We start from the raw sequence: 19841 nt of genomic DNA on the forward strand, positions 1-19841 counted from the left end.
GCGGAAGAAATTTCTAAGCAGCAAAACATTCAAGATGGGGCTTGGCTACTCCTTACAGTGTGCACTCATATGTGTTCATAGATAGGTGATCAGAAATTGGAACTTGTGTTTAAAAGGGAAGCAGAGCATAAATGTTTGGAAAATTTGCAGCCTGGCCATGCAATAGAAAAGAAAAACCCATTTTCTGGGGAGAAATTCCAGCCAGCTACAGAAATTTGCTTGAGAGGAGCTGAATGTTGATATCCAAGACAATGGGGAAAATGTCTCCAGGAGGAATATCGGAGATCTTCACAGCAGCCCCCACATTACAGGGCCAGAGGTCTACAAGGGAAAAATGGTTTTGTGGGTCAGGTCTTGGGCTGTGGTGCCCTGTGTCCCAGCCACTCCAGCTCCTGCTGTGGCTAAAAGGGCCAAGATATAGCTTGAGCTGTTGCTTCAGAGGGTGCAAGCCCCAAACCATAGTGGCTTCCACATGGTGTTGGGTCTGTGGGTGTGCAGAAGGCAAGAGTTTGGGAGCCTCTGCCAAGATTTCAGAGGATGTATGGAAATGCCTGGACGTCCAGGCAGAAGTCTGCTGCAAGGGAGAGCCCTCACGAATTGCATTGTATGCCTGGAAAAGCATCAGACACTCAACGCCAGCCTGTAAAAGCAGCTGTGGGGGCTGTACCCTGCAGAACCACAGGGGAAGAGCTGCTCAAGCCTTAGGAGCCCACTCCTTGCATTAGTGTGGCCTGGATGTGAGACACAGAGCCAAAGGAAATTATTTTGGACCTTTAAGATTTAATGACTGCCCTGCTGAGTTTCAAACTTGCATGGGGCCTACAGCCCCTTTGTTTTGGCTGATTTCTCCCTTTCGGAATGGGTCTGTTTACCCAATGGCTCTACCGCTGTTGTATCTTGCAAATAACTAGTTTTTGATTTTACAGGCTCATAGGCAGAAGGGACTTGCCTTGTCTCAGATGAGACTTTGGACTTGGACTTTTGAGTTACTGTTGGAATGAGTTTAAGACTTTGGGGAACTGTTTGGAAGGCATGATTGGTTTTGAAATGTGATAAGTACATGAGGTTTTGGAGGGGCTAGGGGCAGAATGATATGGTTTGGCTGTTTCCCTACTGAAATGTCATGTCAAATTGTAATCCCCACATGTTGAGGGTCCTGGAAGGAGATGATTGGGCCGTGGGGGCAGTTTGTAATGGTTTAGCACCAATCCCCCAGTGCTGTCTCATGAGCGAGTTCTCATGAGATCAGGTGATTTAAATGTGTGTGGCAGTTCTCACGCTCGTTCTCTCTCTCTCTCTCTCTCTCTCTGTCTCTTTCCTTCTCTCTTTTCCTCTGTCCCCTTTCTCTTTCCCTGTCTCTTCCACACTCTCCCACCTACTCCTGCTGCCATGTAATACCTGGTTTGCTTCCCCTTCAACTTCCACTGTGACTGTAAGTTTCCTGAGGCCTCCCCAGCCATGTGGAACTGTCATTCAATTAAACCTCTCTTCTTTAAAAATTACCTGGACTTAGATAATTCTTTCTCAGAGTGTGAGAATGGATTAATACAGATCTCTACTGATGTAAAAGTCTTCAAGAATGGGACTGGGAACCTGAGGAGAGCTGAAGCTTCAAACTGCTTTCCAGAGGGAAGTAGGGGCAGTCCACCTAAAGTAAGAGGTCATGGAAATACAATGAAGGCCCAGCTGAGCATAGAAAACATCAATTTGTATTAAGCCCAGTTATTGTGTTATTTCAACCAATATTGATCATCTCTTCTGCTAGGCATTGTGGTTGGCAGAGTGATATGGCCAGTGCCATCACCCACCCATACAGTGACACCTTTGTACAATCGGAAGGTTATTTACACCCTGTGTAGTGGTAGCCCTCACAAACATGTGGCTTGACTTTGTCTGAATTAGAAAAAAGTGCAGTTGCCTCTGGTTGGATGCAGGTTGATCAGGGTGCACAACTTGGACTGAAATTCAGCCATATAGCTGTACATGGTGAGCCAAAATTCAACAGTGAATGAGGAAGACATGGACCTTGCCTTCCCAGACCTTCCAAGGTAGAGGAAGAAACAGAGGAGTAAACTGACATTTGTAGTTAGGAAAGCTTAAAGACTTTAGAGCAAGGATTATTGCTGGTGTTTAGAAGTGGTTGGGGGTCTGGGGGTGACCTGGGGCTAGGTTTCCAAAGAAAGCATCAGAACAGATGAACACATCCACTAGGGAATCTTCCATGCATTGCTGGAACTGCTGACTTCATGGTCACGTATTGGTAGGGAGGCTCTTAAGTGGATGTGGGTAAAGACCATAGTTAGGGGCCATTGAGGATGGGGAGGGAGGAGGATAGGAGGAAAAGGGATTTGGCATGGCAGGTGCTGAAATACTTGCTGTAACTGAGAAAAGGAAGGGAAAATGTTGGCATGAGACTGCACAGGGACATACACTTTAAAAAGAAGATATTACTGAAATTGCCATCCCAGCGTGGTCTGAGGGGCAGGGAATACCCTGGCTTCCCACTCTTTCCCAGCCCAGTGAGACCCAGCCGAGTACACAGGGGCATGAGCTTTGTTAGGCTGCAGTTTGCTCATGTGAAACAGCTTCCAAAGGTAGCATGGCTGACAGAGGAGGACACTTGCAGGTGTAAAGTCTGACCTGGAAATAGGATTGAGCACCTGGTGAGGGATGTGGGTCTATAGGACTCCATGTGATGCTGTCTGAGGAGAAAGACTTTTGTGTAATCACATAGAAAATTTAGAAGTAACACCAAAAAGTCTTTTCCCACTTTTTGCCCTGCCTTCTCCCTAAGAATGTAGAAGGGAATGTTTTCATGGCATTGTCCATCCAGACTTTTGCTTTTCTGCAAAGAGCTTTCTCTGTTTTGCCTTGCCCCTCTCTGGGAATGTTGGGAGCATTGCCAAAGGATGAATTTGTCAGCTGGAGTTCAGAGCTGTGATGCCTTAGAAATCAGTCCTTGGTTCTGCTCTAGCAGAAAGTAACTGGGCTTGTGCTCAAGAAAACCTGGACCTCAGAGAGCCCCATGATTTACCATTGATACTTCTTTGGGAACAACAGAGCCTAGCCTGGGAGGCATCTGTTAGGGTGTTACTTACACCTTTGTGGCTGGAAAATAATGACCTCCTGGTCTGCAGGACCAGGCCACAGCTTCTGTGGTGCTGTTGCATGCCTGTCCTGCAGCAGTGAGGCACATTCTGTTCCAATAGGCCAGGCCCCAGATGAGTGGTGTGATGAGATGAATAGTCTCTACTGGTGAGAGACACGCTAAAGAAAAAGCTGTTGGCCACTTCTGCTGTGAGTCTTTCGTTTACTCAACATTCATTGAGTGCCTACAGCATGCCACACTGTAGGGAAGGAAAACAAGTGTAGTAGTTTCCACTAATCCACATTTTGACTTTTCTAGGTTTCTGTTGCCTGTAGTCAGCCATAGTCCAATAATACTAAATGGAAAATTTTGGAAACAATTTGTAAGTTTTAAATTGTATGCTGTTTTATGTAATATGATTAACCTTCACTCCATCCTGCTCCTGCTGGGGACATGTATCATCCCTTTATCTAGTGTATCCACATAGTAGATGCTACCTGCTCATTAGTCACTTAGTAGTCATCTTGGTTATCTGATTGACAAAACAGAATATGTATAGACTTTGGTACTATCTAGGGTTTCAGGCATCCACTGGTGGTCTTGTAATGTATCCTGCACAGGTAAGGGGGGGACTACTGTAGACTGTCTTTCTCACTGTTAACTAACTGCCAGTATTAGTGTGGAACACAAGCAATACATTTTATTTTGATGTAGTTAAGTGTAAAGACTGAGCAAAGTGATCTGGGTGCTCTGAGACAAGAACGGCTTGCCTCCTGAGGGGAGGTGCCCAGAGTGGTGCCCAGAAAGGATTTACAGTGAAGTTGATGTTTGTGTTGAGCTGTGAAGGATGATCATATAGTTTGGCTTTGTCCTCACCCAAATCTCATCTTGAATTATAGCTCCCATAATCACACATGTTATGGGAGGGACCCAGTGGGAGATAATTGAATCATGGGAGCAGTTTCCCCCATATTGTTCTTGTGGTAGTGAATAAGTCTCACGAGATCTGATGGTTTTATACAAGGTTTCCCCTTTCACTTGGCTCTCGTTTTCTCTCTTGCCTGCCACCATGTAAGATCTGCCTATCACCACATGCTGTGATTGTGAGGCTGCCCCAGCTATGTGGAACTGTGAGTCCATTAAACCCCTTTTTCTTTCCAAACTACCCAGTTTGGGGTATGTCTTTATCTGCAGCATGAAAACTAATACAGATGAGTAGTCAAAATTGGGAGCAGTATTTTAACCACCCAAGAGTTTTTTTTGGGACTGTGAGTTGATATTATGCCTTTGGGATTTTTATTTATTTTATTGCATTTTAGGTTTTGGGGTACATGTGAAGAACATGCAAGATTGTTGCATAGGTACACACATGGCAGTGTGATTTGCTGCCTTCCTCCCCTTCACCTATATCTGGCATTTCTCCCCATGCCCTCTCTCCCCAACTCCCCACCCCCAGCTGTCCCTCTCCTATTTCCCTGACAGACCCCAGTGTGTGATGCTCCCCTCCCTGTGTCCATGTGTTCTCATTGTTCAACACCTGCCTATGAGTGAAAACATGCGGTGTTTGATTTTCTGTTCTTGTGTCAGTTTGCTGAGAATGATGGTTTCCAGGTTCATCCATGCCCCTACAAAGGACATGAACTCATCGTTTTTGATGGCTGCATAATATTCCATGGTGTATATGTGCCACATTTTCCCTGTCTAGTATATCATTGATGGGCATTTGGGTTGGTTCCAAGTCTTTGCTATTTAAACAGTGCTGCAGTGAACATTTGTGTGCATGTGTCCTTATAGCAGAACGATTTATAATCCTTTGGATATATACCCAGTAATGGGATTGCTGGGTCAAATGGAATTTCTATTTCTAGGTCCTTGAGGAATCGCCACACTGTCTTCCACAATGTTTGAACTAATTTACACTCCCACCAACAGTGTAAAAGTGTTCCTATTTCTCCACATCCTCTCCAGCATGTGTTGTCTCCAGATTTTTTAATGATCGCCAGTTAGAGATGGTATCTCAGTATTGTTTTGATTTGCATTTCTCTAATGACCTCTGATGATGAGCATTTTTTCGTATGTTTGTTGGCCTCATATATGTCTTCTTTTGTAAAGTGTCTGTTCATATCCTTTGCCCACTTTTGAATGGGCTTGTTTTTTTCTTGTAAATTTGTTTTAGTTCTTTGTCAGATGGGTAGATTGCAAAAATTTTTTCGCCTTTGGGATTTTTTTATGGACCAATATAAGAAATGACTGTGTATGAATTATCGGCATTTTTTGTGTCCCTAGATTTGTCCCAACTCATGGGACAAATTCTTTTTTAAAGCCAGGAGAATTTTGACTCTTCTAATTATCCAGTATGCCTACTTTTATTAGTGAGAACTTAAAATTGTGTTGTACTTTATACTAACATTTGAGTTTAAATGAGAAATGTTTTCTTTTTCTTTCTTTTTTTTTTTTTGAGATAGTCTCACTCTGTCTAGGCTGGAGTGCAGTGGTAGGATCATTGCTCACTGCAGCTTTGACCTCCTGGGCTCAAGTGATCCTCCCACCTCAGCTTCACAAGTAGTTGGGACTACAGGCACATGCCATCAAGCCCAGATAATTTTCATATTTTTTGTAGATACAAGGTCTCAGTATTTTTTCCAGGTTGGTCTTGAATCTCTGAGCTCAAGTGATCCTCTCACTTTGGCCTCCCAAAGTGCTGGGATTACGGGAGTGAGCCACCACACCTGGCATTTGTAAATTCTTTAACTCTTTTCCCCTCCCCCCTCCCCCCACCCCACCCCCTTCTCCAAACCCTTTTAGAAATTTTGTCTTTGCCTTTTTATCATTGGTTAATGAGGATAGGGTTTTATTATAGTAGCACATGCCCTTCAAATTCATTTTGGAAGTAGGCAAAACATTGCCATGGAAATGGAAGGCTGAATAAAATGTTGCTTGCTATGTTAGCATTCCAAAATGTTTAGAACCAGGATATTTCCAGGGAGCTGAGCAGCTGAGGGCAGAGCTAGCTTTTGGTTATTTTGGATGTTTTTGCCAGTTTCCTCCCAGGACTGTCATTACCACCTGATCATTTGAAATGAGTTTGAGGTTCTCTAGTAGGCTAATGACTGACCAGGCAAGTATAGGGGTTCTCTGGTTTTTAATCACTAGGAGATTAGTCCTTCGTCTCTGGCCCAAGTGCAGTCTGGTGATTCAGAACCATGAAGTGTAAGAACTGGAAGCAATCAGGTATCATTTAGCCCAGTCTTCTCATTTGACAGTCAAATGGATTAAGGAATTCTTTTGAGGTCACAAAGCTAGCTCATGGTAGAATGAGATGAGAACCTTGGTTTCTTGACTGTCTGGAGGTCCCTATTTATTAGTTTAAGGACTGTTAGACCTTTTGAACTGCTCATTAGGCTTGTGTTTTGCAAAGAGCATTGGATAGGAGGCTTTTTGCCATTACCTAGATGTGTGACCTTTGGCAAGTCAGTCTTACGGAACCTAGTTACCCATTGGTAAATGGAGATAACATATTCCTTACTTGCTTTAGAGTTTCTTTGCACCATTCCAGATACAAACCATTATACCTCCATCTTTTTCTTCTTCCTCATTTCAAAGGAAGACAAAGATATGAATCCTTCGGGCTCAGGCTGATCTCTTCACTCTACATTGCAACCTAGCTCTCCTTTCAGCTGTCGTGAAACTTGGTCAACAATCTCCACATGTCCCATTGCTTTTCTGTAACAGCAATGCTTTTGCTCTCCCATGGGAGTTTCTTTCATGAACCATCCTTCCTTTCCTTTCCATCTGCTAGACCTTCAGAGTTTTGACTTCTCTAGTATTCTCTCCCTGACTGCCCAAGATAGCTCACTTTCTCTCTTCTTAGTGTCCTCCTGAACTCTGGATAGTGTAAACTTCTGGAAGGTAGAGATGGTTTTATTCACTTTTGTATTTGCATCTGAATTATAGTAATGTTTAAATGCATAAATAAATGGCTTATGAGGTGATATATGTGAAATCTCTATATATACACATGTGTATGTGCACACAATGTTTATTTTTATGTTCATGTGTATATGAATTCAGACTATCTCTTAACCTGTTGCAGAGTATTTGGTCTTTGGGAAGGATATCCTAAATCTGTATCCTGTCCTCTCAGCAGGCAAGGATCCACGCTAATTGCCATCTGGTCTCCTGTCAAGCTTCCTTATGGAGTGAAAATAAGCAATCGTACAAGGTTTAAAATTCTGGTAGGAGAGATGAGTTATGGTAGGTAGAACTGGAGTGAAAATAAAACTAGGGAGGAGACAGAGCTAGTTTCTGTGAGAAATAATTGACTTAATAGAGACTAGCTATAGAAGTAGAAATCTGAGTTTGTTTATTCCATTAACAGCAAAGGTTAAATGTAATATTCACTTTTCTTCATGCACTCTAGTTCTGATTTGGAGCATATTCCCCAAACTGTCCTTTGAAGTGTTAATTAACTAGCCATTTAATTATTCTCTATTATCCTCTTTGGAGATTGGGAGCTAGAAGAGCTAGCTGCTAAAGCCCTGAAAAATAATCTCTAGCCCCAGGAAAGGAGCTCCACCCTGTGATTTGAACTTAATATTTAAGAATGGCTTATTTTAGACTAAACTTTAGAGCACTGCATCTCCATTTTAAATGCATACACAAATTACCAGATCTTGTTAAAATGCAGATTCAGATTTTGCTGGTTTCAGTGAGGCCTAAGATTCTGCATTTCTAACAGGCTCTCAGGTGAGGCTGATGTGCTGGTTCACAGACTACATTTTGAGTAGCAAGTTTAAAAGAGAGAGCATTAGAAGAGGGCTTTTGAAGTTAACTCTGCATACCTGGATTCTTGGTTATGTTGATGGCAGAAGGCCTTGTCTTGGAGAAAGAAAATACTCTGAGAAACACTTCTGCCATGTCCTAAATAGTTCATCCCCTTGGGAATCCCTGAAGGGGTCACTGCATTATAACAATAACTGATATTCATGAAGATCAGTTGGAATTCCGTTCAGTGACTGTCTAAAAGGCAGGCAGGAAAGTATTGATTAAAGTTCAGGTATATTTTCATCAGGATGATCAAAATCAGTTATGTGGAGAAATTCAACTACATGGAACAAAGTCACCTATGAGGAAATATTCATTCTTGAAAGATAAGCATTTATTGTAGTACTTTGCTAATAGGCTTCTTGAGGTGTCATCTGCCACTTGCCATCTTTGTCTAGACCAGCACTAGCATTCTAGGTTTTCTTTGGGTGAGAAGTATAAATGGGGAAAAGAGGCCTGGCATTGAATCCTGTCTTTATTAGTTAGTGGTATTGAGACCTTGGGCAAGTTCTGTTTCCCTGAGCCTGTTTTGCTGCCTGTGAAATAGTCATATTGCCATTTCATCCCAGAATGTTTAAGTGGAGTATTGGTGAATGCTCTTGGCATAGTTACTATCGTTTTACCATTATTTTCCTCCTACTTTGATCCTGGTAGGCAACCTGCTGTATGCCATTTGGCAGTTAGTGATTTATTGACTTGGCTTCTGTTGGTGGGAGGGCTGTTGTGAGGTGTACAGTTTTTTGTTTTGGAAATTCCTAGAGCTCAGAGAGAGAAGCCAGATATTCTTTCTTCTCACAAACAGTGGGGCTTCCATACATTTTGTCTCTATATACATTTTATGTTAAACACACATTTATTCGCCCCGTGTGGGAAACAGTTAACGTGATTGGTGACTTGTCCCTGGGTCCCTTTCCTAACAAGTGGTCCTAATTTCAGGCTCCCGTGTGCTGTGTACGCTTCTCTAGCTGAGGTGGTGGTAAGATCTGTTCTGAGTCCTCTGGAGTTAGGAGTTCAGTTTCTTTTGTTCTGTGACCTTTCAGTTGCAGTGGCCTTGGTTTGGAGAGTTGTGGTTTGTCCTTGGTTAGATCATGCACACCCAATACGTGGCTTTCTTACACACTTTCCCTCCCAATTGTGCCTGACTCGTTAACTTCTTTGGATTCTTATCTCTAAAAGCGGACAACTTGGAAAAGAGAATTCAGTTGCTCCTCTGTGATTGTTCCTGTGTCCGGCCCATCCTTGAGGCTTTGTTTATTGGCAGCCTACCTTCCATATCCTGCTGTTCTTTGCTCAGACCTTGTCAAAACAATGTAGCAGATGACCGATTCGTTAAAGACTCAGCTTTGACTTCTCAGAAATAAGACTGCGTACCATTCTTATTGGTCATAAAGTAGTGTTTCCTAATTAGGTCTTAAACCCTAACTTTAATCTGTACTTCTGCAACCTATTATACTTTACCTTTTTAATAGTACCTGAAACTACTTCTAACCAGTGACCTGGATTTAGGAATCTCTAGTTTCAGAATTGCTTCTAACTTGCTATGTGTCTTTTCACAAATAATTTAACCACACTGGGCCTAAATTTACTTTAACCTGTAAAATTAGGATTGGATCAGGTTTTCAAATACTTCTTTATTGTTGGTTGCGGTGGGGATGGGAATGACAAGAAAGCTCAGTGGGTGGGTTCTTCATTCAGTCAAGATATACTGAAGGCTTTCACTATTAAATAACTTGGAAAAACTACTGGACTGGATGATCTTTTAAGATTGCAAGGGCCAAGTCTTGGCACTGTAGGATCCATCCCTTTTAACCATAGCATCTACTTTTAGATTAGACAAGGATACCTAAGCTATATTACAAATATAGTTCCAAATGCTACTCTACATCTAGTCTGGTTCCTGATACTTGTCAGAGTCAGAGTCTTGCTCTGTCGCCAGGCTGGAGTGCAGTGGCGCAATCTTGACTCACTGCAACCTCTGCTTCCTGGGTTCAAGCGATTCTTCTGCCTCAGCCTCCCGAGTAGCTGGGACTACAGGCTTGCGTTACCATGTCCAGCTAATTTTTGTATTTTTAGTAGAGATGGGGTTTCACCATGTTAGCCAGGATGGTCTCAATCTTCTGACCTCATGATCTGCCCGCCTTGGCCTCCCAAAGCGCTAGGATTACAGGTGCGAGCCACTGCCCCTGGCATGGCTCCTGATGCTTATAACCGATGCTCTGGCCTGGCCATTCCTGCGGTGCCCTCCTTCTGCTTTGGCTCTTACCATTTTCAGCAGCACATGCATTATTTGTAAGCCTGCCTTCCGCATTCCATACTAACCCAATCAAGACTCTAGTGTAAACGTCCTCTCATTTTTCCCTAGTTGGCCTTTTCCCAAAGTATGTTTTCCACTCTTATGACTTGGTACACTTTGCTTTGGTAGTTTTATATGTAAAGCTCAGAGAAGGGCTGGACCTTGGGTTTCTTTATTGTAAACCACTCCAGTGCCTTGCCTTGTACTATACTGAAGGTAACATGGATTCAAGCACATATGGCTTAAAAATTCTTTTCTCTTTCAGGATCGAATCATCAATATAGTCGTTGGCAGTTTAACATCCTTACTGATTCTAGTAAGTATCTTTATTTTGTGCCTCACCCAGGCTCTTAGCCAAAGTTTTAAAAACTTGAGTATTAATTATGGTTCAGTTAAATTCCCCCCACAAAAAAATACTTAAAAGGGGCTAGGACATGAGCATGAGCATTCCAGTCATAGTTAAATAAGTGCTTTTAATTTTATTACCACAAAATTGCAACTGCTAACTGGAGTAGCTAATTTTCACACCCTCTCCCCACTGGTTGAATATGTGAAATAGTGCAAGTCTGGTTTTCAGATAATTGAGTTTACTATGTTTTGCCTAGTAAATTTGTAAAAATATCAGTGGCTAGTAGCCACTTTCTTCTGTCATAATATACCGTAATTCCCCATTTCTATTAATGCTTTATTTTGTTCCTAAAGAACATAACATCCATTACCCTTTGGTCAAGTTTAAAAAGACTTGGTCACAGTATATAGTAATTTTACTGTATACATCCTGTAAAATACAGCTGGAGCTATCACAATGAAATTCTTAAAAGCTGTATTTTCCATAATTTGACATTTTTCTGGCACATTTTCATTAAATTTAAGAGAATTTGTTTTTTCCATGGCTGCTTAATGAAAAGATTGCCTGTAATGTGGCATCTGTGATAGAAACAGAACCACATATTAGAAGTCTTTCAGTGTGTTTCATGTTGTAGCAAAACCAGCTTTGATTATATTCATTTTTGGTAGGAATATTTAAACAAAATGGCTAGAACTTTTTCCAGTAAAAATCATTAATCCTAGGAGTGAGGTTTAATGAGGTTATTTTGGGATCAGCTTAGTTTAACTAATGTTTTCTCTCCTTTCATAAGGGAAAGGTAAGAAAAGGAGGAAGTACTAAGATAACTCAAACATATTTATAATTACTTATTACTGTACTAACATTCTAGAAAGCAAATTGGTGGCAGATGAAATTTTACGACGTGAAGTATTTTGTCGTACTGTGTTGCTTAGACTCATCAGTAATTACAGGTCTTGGAATAACTACGAAGGCCTTACAGAATTTCTCTTCATGCAGGTAACGCTCATCAGTGCTTTTGTTTTCCCTCAACTACCTCCGAAACCGCTGAATATATTTTTTGCTGTCTGCATCTCTTTGAGTAGCATTACCGCCTGCGTACTTGTAAGTATCGTTGAGAATTTAAACAGAATGTTCTTGAGGGTTTAATGTTGCAATGCTTGGGACAGAAATTTTCAGAGCTTTGGGTCTACACAAAAAGGTCTCTAATTATATCCCCATTCTCCCCCTAAAAGTATGTTGCATTCTCAATAAAATTAGTTTCTTCTTTTCTCCTGAATCCCAAAGTTGTAACCCCAAAGAGAAACTCTATTCTCATGATAGCTAAAGGAAAAAAAAAATAATGGAAAGACTAATTTAGGTGACCAAAGATTTAATTCATCTTTACTCAAGGACTATATAGGGGCCAACAGTCTTTGGGAAATGCCAGTTACTGCTAAGGGAAGACATAGAGCACCCTGGATTTAATTCTAATGATTACAAAATTAGTCTTAATCTACATGTTTGTCCTCCACAGTGGAAGTATTTTAAACACCAAAACCTCCTGGGAAATCTAAAGCTGCAGTTATATTGTTGTGATATTTGATTTACTTCAAATGTTTCTTTTCTGGTAAAGAAACAAGGATGGTGGTGGCACCTCAGTGTTCAATCATTCATTAGTTGGCTGTTGTTTTATGTCCCTTGAGAGGCAGAATCAAAGAGTAAACCCTTAAAAACAATTGTTTTGATCTCTTAAATCATAATAGTAATTTGCTTAATCTGAGTTAAAAGTAAACCAGGAGACATCTCCAAGTGTTCTAATTCACTGATCCTGTTGTTTACTCCCATGACCCGAAAGAACTGGTCCACCCCACTAACTTCAAGCCTAAAGTGACTAACAATGAACTAGTTTAATCCAAATATATACATTATGGAAGCCCTATTTTGTATAGCAGTCTGAATCAACTGTATGAATCATATGAATCTAAATGTCGCCTTCCTTTACTGTTAACTAATATGTCTAGGTATATGTTCTTGAATAGCTTGCCAAATGACTGGTGGACCAATACAGGTTTGAAAACAGGAAAGTAAACTGAGAAAGTAGGAATAAGTATGATCTTGGATGTAAAAAACTCAGAGTAAGAATGAAATTCTAGCTGCATTGGTCTGAGCAATGTAGAGACCTCAGAATATGGAGAATGTCTCATTTAGGGGAATAAACACGCACTAATGAAATTTGAAATTGGTAGAGAAAATGTTACATTTAAAATTTTAATTGCTAATAAACTTTAATTCTTCTTTTAGATCTACTGGTATCGACAAGGAGACTTAGAACCGAAGTTTAGAAAGCTAATTTACTATATCATATTTTCTATTATCATGTTGTGTATATGTGCAAACCTGTACTTCCATGATGTGGGAAGGTGAAGCTGCCAAGGAGAAGCACTTACCAGGACTCCTCAAAATGATACAATAGGACAGTGAGTAATTTTTGGATAAGGTATGCTGAAGCATCTCCTGCAGAAGTCTGATACATGATTTTCATGTTAATTGTAAATGTAAATTCCCTCTTGCAAGGGAGATATATCTTAGATCACTTTGCTTTTTAAAGAGCTGACGTTGCACCTAAACATTCCAACCCTTAAAGCTCAAACAGCACAAGAAATTTTCACTTTAGAAATGAACATTTTTATAACGTGATTGCATGGCAAAAGGCTATGTAACAAACAAAATCTTGCGTTTTAAGACAAATATTCTTTTATTTTGTTAAACTGAATATACAATTGTTCCCTAGGCAACCAACTTTTGCTTTATAACTACAATTTAACTTCACGTTAACAAAACAGACAGTCAAAAGACAACTTTGTGAAGATCTAATTACAATAATAAATAAAATAATTTATACAAGGTTTTTTTCTTGACTTTTCTATAGGGGTCATATTCATTAAAAACCCAAGAGGCTATCTTATCTTTGCCTTTAACCCTTCTGCAGTATAGGAATGACTTAGATTTGTTTACTTTTGTTATAGAAGCAAATATTGTTTTGTTTTTTCAAACTGCCTGAGATGAGAGGTTATGTTGTACCCCGCCAGCTAACACACTAAATGAATGACAAACTATTTTCTGGGTAATTTATATAGCAAAATGTAATAAATAATGGTCATGGTATCAAGGATAGACAACATTACTTCCTTCCCCACTTAGTTTTACTTAAAAGTGTTAACTTTGTAAATTAATGACAGTGGTTTCTGAGGGGGTGAAAACTGCTTAGCTTCTGGTGGGTTTTGTTACAATGCTTATCATATTCCCTTTAAAAGTAACAAAAAGCCCTGTAGTGAATTTTAACTCTTTTTAATGCTTTCCTCTTTACCCTGCCTAAATCAGCCCCCACTGCCAGCAATGGGTTAATCAAATGTGACCACCTCCTAGGTCTCTGTACTTGTATGCTGGTCAAGTCTCAAACTTAATCTTCTTGAAGAACAGAAGATCACTGGTAAGCTCTAGACCATGTTGAAATGAACTAGAACCAGGCTTACTTGAGAGAGTGTCATGTCTGATCTTTAGTGAAACTGTACTTTTTAAAACCACAGCAGTTAAGCTTTTGTGATTTTAAACTTTTCTCAGTGGCTGAAGTGAATGAAATTCCCTACTGCCATGTAAATACTAAACATAGGGATTTATTCTTAAAACTCCCAGCCTCCACTCAACTACACACTGTCATAAAACTCAACATCAGATGATGTGTTTAAAGGAGGTAAAAAGTCATAGCAGCAACAATGTGTGTGGCTTAAGCACTGCAGCTATTTAAATTGGTAAATTAAGCCTCTTGGGGGTTGCTCCTATTTCTTTGAAGATGTTGTAATTAACAGTGTGGCTTGCTTGAGCTGCTTATTTTTAGGAATTATTCTAATGACAGTTTACCAAATCTTCGACATCCTTTGAATCTTCGGAAACAGGACTGCCCAATGATGATCCAATGATATTTGATTCTTCCTGATGATGTTGGAGTATGGGATCTGTAATGAGTTTCAAGTTAGTCTTAAATGTATATATTTATTCTCTAGTCCATGTTAAGAATTTAAGGTATTCTATCACAGTGTAGAACTTTAACAAGACTAGTATCTTTCTTACTGGATCAAGAAAGACTGAAACAACTGAATTAAATGTCTGTCTGATTTTTCTACCTAAAATTTATCAGGCACATAGTAAGTATTATATTACAGTACCTGTTAGTGTTGTCAAAGGCAAGACAGATTCAGTATCTATAACATCAGATGTCTGGATAAAGCCATGTGGTGAAGGAACGATAAGTATTGTTTCATCATCAATTGTTTGATCAACTTGCTCTTCTATAGTGGGAGACTCTAAACCCTAAATAACATTTAAAAGAAAAGAGAGATTGACTCATATTCCTTACTAGTCTTCCTTAAAATCCCAGGCATGTATAGGTTAGAGAGACTTAAACATAACCCATTTGAAAATTAGAACATAAAGAAATAAAAAGGTCTTACAGGGACAAAAGATGACCTCACGACCTAACATACCTTTAACAAAAAAGAACTTAAAAGGACTGATTCAGTTATAGGTCAGCTGAATATAACAGAAGAAACAACACTGTTACTGTAGGATGATGTTCCTAGGCTGAACCACAAAGATCGATTACTAACCACTCTCAGGAAAATGCTTCTATGGGTTCTAACAAACATTTCTCAATGTATTGCAGGTAAAGAGGGAAAAGTTTTAGTGAGCAAGTCTGGTAAGAAAGAACATGATTTTCTTATTCTTCCTGACTTCCACAGGATCTCTGCCTGCCCGTTTCTGCCAGCAACACTGTTTGTGAGGTCTGAGGTAGGGGTTTGAACTTAATTTAGTGAGTCTAAAGATAAAAGGAAGGAAGCTTTTCCCAAACTGCAGGTTTTTGAGGCTCAAGGCAAGAACCCATTCAGTTCTTTAAGTACAACTTACTTACCTCAGTAACATAAGTGCTGGCTAAATCAGAGTGTGATTCCTCCTCTTGTTTAAGGTCGGTGTCAGAGATTTCTTCTTCTGTTCTGACCATAACACTATTCATCAGTTCTGTGCTATTTTGGTCACTGAATTTGGATACATGAGCATCATTAAATGATGGCTCCACAGTCATCTTAGGGTGATGAATTTCATCTGGGAAAGTGTCTGCTTCTAGGGCATCTGGAGGCTCAGGAAAATCAGATGACTGAATATCACTATCTACTGTCAGTTCTGCTTGGGATATGGAAGAAGTGATGTCCTCTGTGGCAACAGTTTGAATGATGACTCTTGGTGTGTGACACTGCACTGTAACATTATCACTTGTGTTCAACAAATGTTCTGGCTATAAAACATTAAAGAACGTGTTAATCAAGTGACATTTACGGGGATACCCCACTGTCTCCTCCCACATCTCTTACCTCTGGAACTGTAATACTTCTATCACTATTTTTCTAGAACCCTTGTACTTTACTTGCTAGGCCCTTTGTTCTCCTAATGTCCCTATTCTAATGTATATCCATCTTGAATAAAGAGAGGGGATGAGAGATACACCCCTGTGAAGGCCAGAGTGATGGTGTAATACACCGTGCCTGAAACAGCAGCAGTAGGAAGAATTGTTTAGAAAACTACCTTTTATTTTGGTCCTTAGCAACTAATCCCGGTCTATGAGAGGTACTCAAAAATCAAGTAATTTATGTAACATACGGATAAAGCATGAACAATGATCTGTTCGGGAGAAGCAGGAGCAGCAGCTGTCAGAGTTACTGTGGGACTAGCGGTCAGAGTTAGGGGAAGGCCTTGGCTTGAGCTTGTTTGAAGTAGGTAGGTGCCTGGAGTGCCAGTGGGCTGTAGATGAAAAGACTAAAGGAAAAAGAAAAATAAGATGATAGTTTGACAATGATTAAGTCTACTTTTATATCCAAAAACAGGGACTGAGTTTAGTTTACTAGACACAGATGTACTTACCCATTATGAAGGTACAAACAAGTAATACAATGTAGGGCATGATTGTCTCAAGTCATTACCTAGCCTGGAGGTTTAAGAGGCTACTCTTTGCTCCTGTGTATGTCTCTGGTCTGGTCTCAGCTATTTGTTTCAGGGTACCAAGACAGTTGTATGAACCACTGTTTCCAGTGCAGTAACTCACAACGCCCCATCACCCCTCTTTTTCCTTTCTTTGTGGCTCATAAAAACTGGCAGTCCCCCAGTTTAAAAAAAAAAAAAAAAAGAAGTATAACAGCAGTGTTTACTTACTTGAACACATTTTTTTTCAGTGTAATTTTAGGAATATCTTTTACAGAAAGGGACAAATAGTAATTAGCAATGTTCGGCTTAAGGAAAAAGATCTTTTAACTATTAAATACATTTTCTTTTGAAATTTTTAAAAGAGGCAAAAGAGACATAATAAAATTATTGACCAATAAATCTTTAACCTTTCAGTTTTTATGTAGAAACTATAAGCTTCTATATAAAAAATGAGTTAGGTTTATCTTGATATTCTAAAGTATTTGCACTTAAAAATTTTTTTTTTTTTTTTTTTTTTTTTTAACCAATATACTCTTGTGGACTTAGCTAAAACAAATCTTCTGGGTACTAAATCCCCAAATATAGGTTTCCTTATTGCTAAAGTGGAGACAGTAACTATTTCTCATAGTTTAGGATTAGAAATGATTATGAAAGTGCCTGGTACTCTGTGAGAACTCAATTTGTTTTCTTTCTTCCTATAAAAGTGAAAGCTAATCATTTTCCTAAAGGTGGCATATATTAATCACATAGGGTGAGGCATTATTATAAATACTTTATATGGACATGTATATATATATATATGTATGTTTTATTTAATATACTGGAATACATTTAATTTTCACAATTTTTGAAGCTGCAGTACTATTATTATCCCATTAATAAATTAAGGAAAAGCCTAAATATTGTGACCCCATAAGTGAAAACCTGAACACATACCTCAACTCAAATATGTAGGGTGTGTGTGTATAGTTTACCAGGGGAGTAGGCTTTAAATAAAAAGTAAAATGAAGTTTTCTACTTGTGTCAAATGGTTCTTATATATCCCTATTTCACAGACCACTAGATTAGGAAACTGACTTAGGTTAAGCAAGCTGCCAGTGAAGGTTTCAGAGGTGGCCATCCTCTGGGAGAGGAAGAATAAACTCTTACACTATTACCCCTGTAAATCTTGATTTAATTTCATAAAATTTGTATTTTCTTAATGAAATATGAATATAGGTTTAATTGTTTTGGAAAGCAGGGCATTCAGTCATGTGCCACGTTTATCCTATACTTTCTGTTGCAGGAAACCACTTTTTCATCTATAGATTTGCTTATTTTGGACATTTCAAATAAATGGGAGCCAAGTACTATGTGATATTTTGTGTTACCTGGTTTCGTTCATTTAGCCTGTTTTTTAAGGTTCATCCCTGTTGTGCCATGTGTCAGTATATTTTATCCCTTTTCATTTCTGAGTAATATTTGCATGACAACAGCATATTTTATCAATTTGTCTGTCGCTAGACATTTTGGTTATTTAATGCCATGAACATTCATGTACAAGTTTTTATTGGACAGATATTTTCATTTCTCTTAGATGTACCTGGGATTAGAATAGATGGAGCCTTTGGTAACTGTACTTAGCCTCTTCAGGAGCTACAAGACATTTCCAAAGCAGCTAAACCCCTTAGCACTCAGACTTTTAAATAATTTTGTATCCCCCGTAGCTACTACAGTGTTTACTGAATGTCATTAAAGAGCTCATGATTAGTTTGTCCACAAACTTATTCTCACATAACCAATATGAACTCTTTGGTTATTAATTATAACAATATCCATACAATGTGTATGCTCGTTAGCATTATCATTTTCATATATATAAATAACATTTTGGTTTATATACAGATGAGAGAAAAGCTGATAAAAGTGGAAGTCTGCTTTAGTCTATCATTCATTTGGTCTCAGATTTTCATATTTGTTTATATGATTTATAAAAGTGACACCAACTGAGATTATGCATAAAAATGGCCAATATAAAGTATTACTCACTGGAAGAATCTCAAATGTCTGTAGTGTTCCACTGTTTAGTGTTATTGTTTCTGAGTCAACGGTAGCAGCAGGAGAGTCTGTTGAAGCTGTGTTAAGAACAAGGACGACAATAAATGTTTTGTAAATTTAAATTTCTCCAGTGTACTCCATTATCATGAAGGCAATTTAATAGTGAATAATTTGCCTGGAGACCTGAAGTCATTTATATTTCTTATGAGAGATAAGGAATCTAATGAATTTGTCTGGGGTGGCATATAGTGCAAAGGTGGGCTAACTATGGCCCACAAATCCAGCCTATTGCCAGTTTTTGTAAATAAAGTATTATTGGAATACAATCACACCTATTGCTTTATATATTTTTTGTGGTTACTTTAGCACTATAACAGAGTTGAGTACCTGTGATAGACACCAGAAGGCCCACAAAGCCTAAAGTATTACTATATCTTTTCCTTTGTAGAAGAGGTTTGCTAACCCTTGGTATATACATCATTAAGTGTTTCTAATGGTAGGAAGTAAGAGGAACACACTAAGGCCAACCTGCAAAATGACAGAAACTTGGTAGAAACTAGTTTTCTTGTACATCTGGGTAAGCAGTATGGATGTCTGGACTAGAAGTCCAAAAATGCTAGGCTTTAATCACTTCCTAGCAACATAAACCTGGGTAAATAACTTTAATTCAAACTAATGTTCAGATATTTTTACCTGTCCCACCTACCTCATACAGCTGTGAGGATCAAAAGTCCTTTTGAAAACAAATGTTAAGACAGCATTATTTCATAAGACCACATTTGGGAAACTGAATAAAGATCAGAGAGTATAATCTCTTTACATGTGTGTCAACTGAGGATCAGACTTGATCAACATCTGCTCAAGGTTAAATAGAACTAAAAAGGTCATCTTTCTTGGTGCTTGCAGTCATACCTGTATGTGGAATATGATTTGGAATTGACTTTTAATGTGTAGTGTTTATTATAGTTTATTATCTGTACAACACTTCTGAGCTGTTTAAAAGGAATCTAATCCCCTTATGAATAGAAATGCACTTGATTTGTATTATTCATCTTACTGTTTGATGGATCCTTAGGATCACAGCTATATTAATTTGATGTGATTCCAGACAAACTAAATCAAGGTTAGCAAACTACTGTCAGGGACAAATGTGGCTCAAGGCCAATAATGGTTTTTACATTTTCACAACATTGTTTAAAAGACTATCCCTCAGAATACCTATGTGGCCTGCAAAGCCTAAA

General features: G+C 39.0%; 2 protein-coding genes across 7 annotated transcripts in view; one reads left to right on the forward strand and one right to left on the reverse strand.

Moving 5' to 3' along the window:
- TMEM243 (transmembrane protein 243) overlaps positions 1 to 18170 on the forward strand; it is a 30319-nt gene extending 12149 nt beyond the window's left edge. Inside the window, exons 2-4 of the mRNA XM_012440420.3 lie at positions 10471 to 10521; positions 11551 to 11655; positions 12835 to 18170. Of these exons, the coding sequence (XP_012295843.1) occupies positions 10471 to 10521; positions 11551 to 11655; positions 12835 to 12957 (279 nt within the window). The 3' untranslated portion in view covers positions 12958 to 18170. The remainder of the gene's footprint in view (positions 1 to 10470; positions 10522 to 11550; positions 11656 to 12834) is intronic.
- Positions 13265 to 19841, reverse strand: part of DMTF1 (cyclin D binding myb like transcription factor 1) — a 44558-nt gene continuing 37981 nt past the window's right edge. For all 6 annotated transcript variants that reach the window (XM_012440412.2, XM_012440415.3, XM_012440413.2 and 3 more), the window contains 5 exons: positions 18592 to 18677; positions 16243 to 16398; positions 15500 to 15880; positions 14757 to 14901; positions 13265 to 14546 (listed from right to left, as the gene is read on the reverse strand). In XM_012440412.2, coding sequence (XP_012295835.2) covers positions 14437 to 14546; positions 14757 to 14901; positions 15500 to 15880; positions 16243 to 16398; positions 18592 to 18677 — 878 coding nt within the window. In that variant the 3' untranslated portion in view covers positions 13265 to 14436. The remainder of the gene's footprint in view (positions 14547 to 14756; positions 14902 to 15499; positions 15881 to 16242; positions 16399 to 18591; positions 18678 to 19841) is intronic.

This window comes from Aotus nancymaae, unplaced genomic scaffold (assembly GCF_030222135.1).
Source record: "Aotus nancymaae isolate 86718 unplaced genomic scaffold, 86718_ANA_hifiasm-v0.15.2.pri h1tg000025l, whole genome shotgun sequence".
Lineage (NCBI taxonomy): Eukaryota > Metazoa > Chordata > Mammalia > Primates > Aotidae > Aotus > Aotus nancymaae.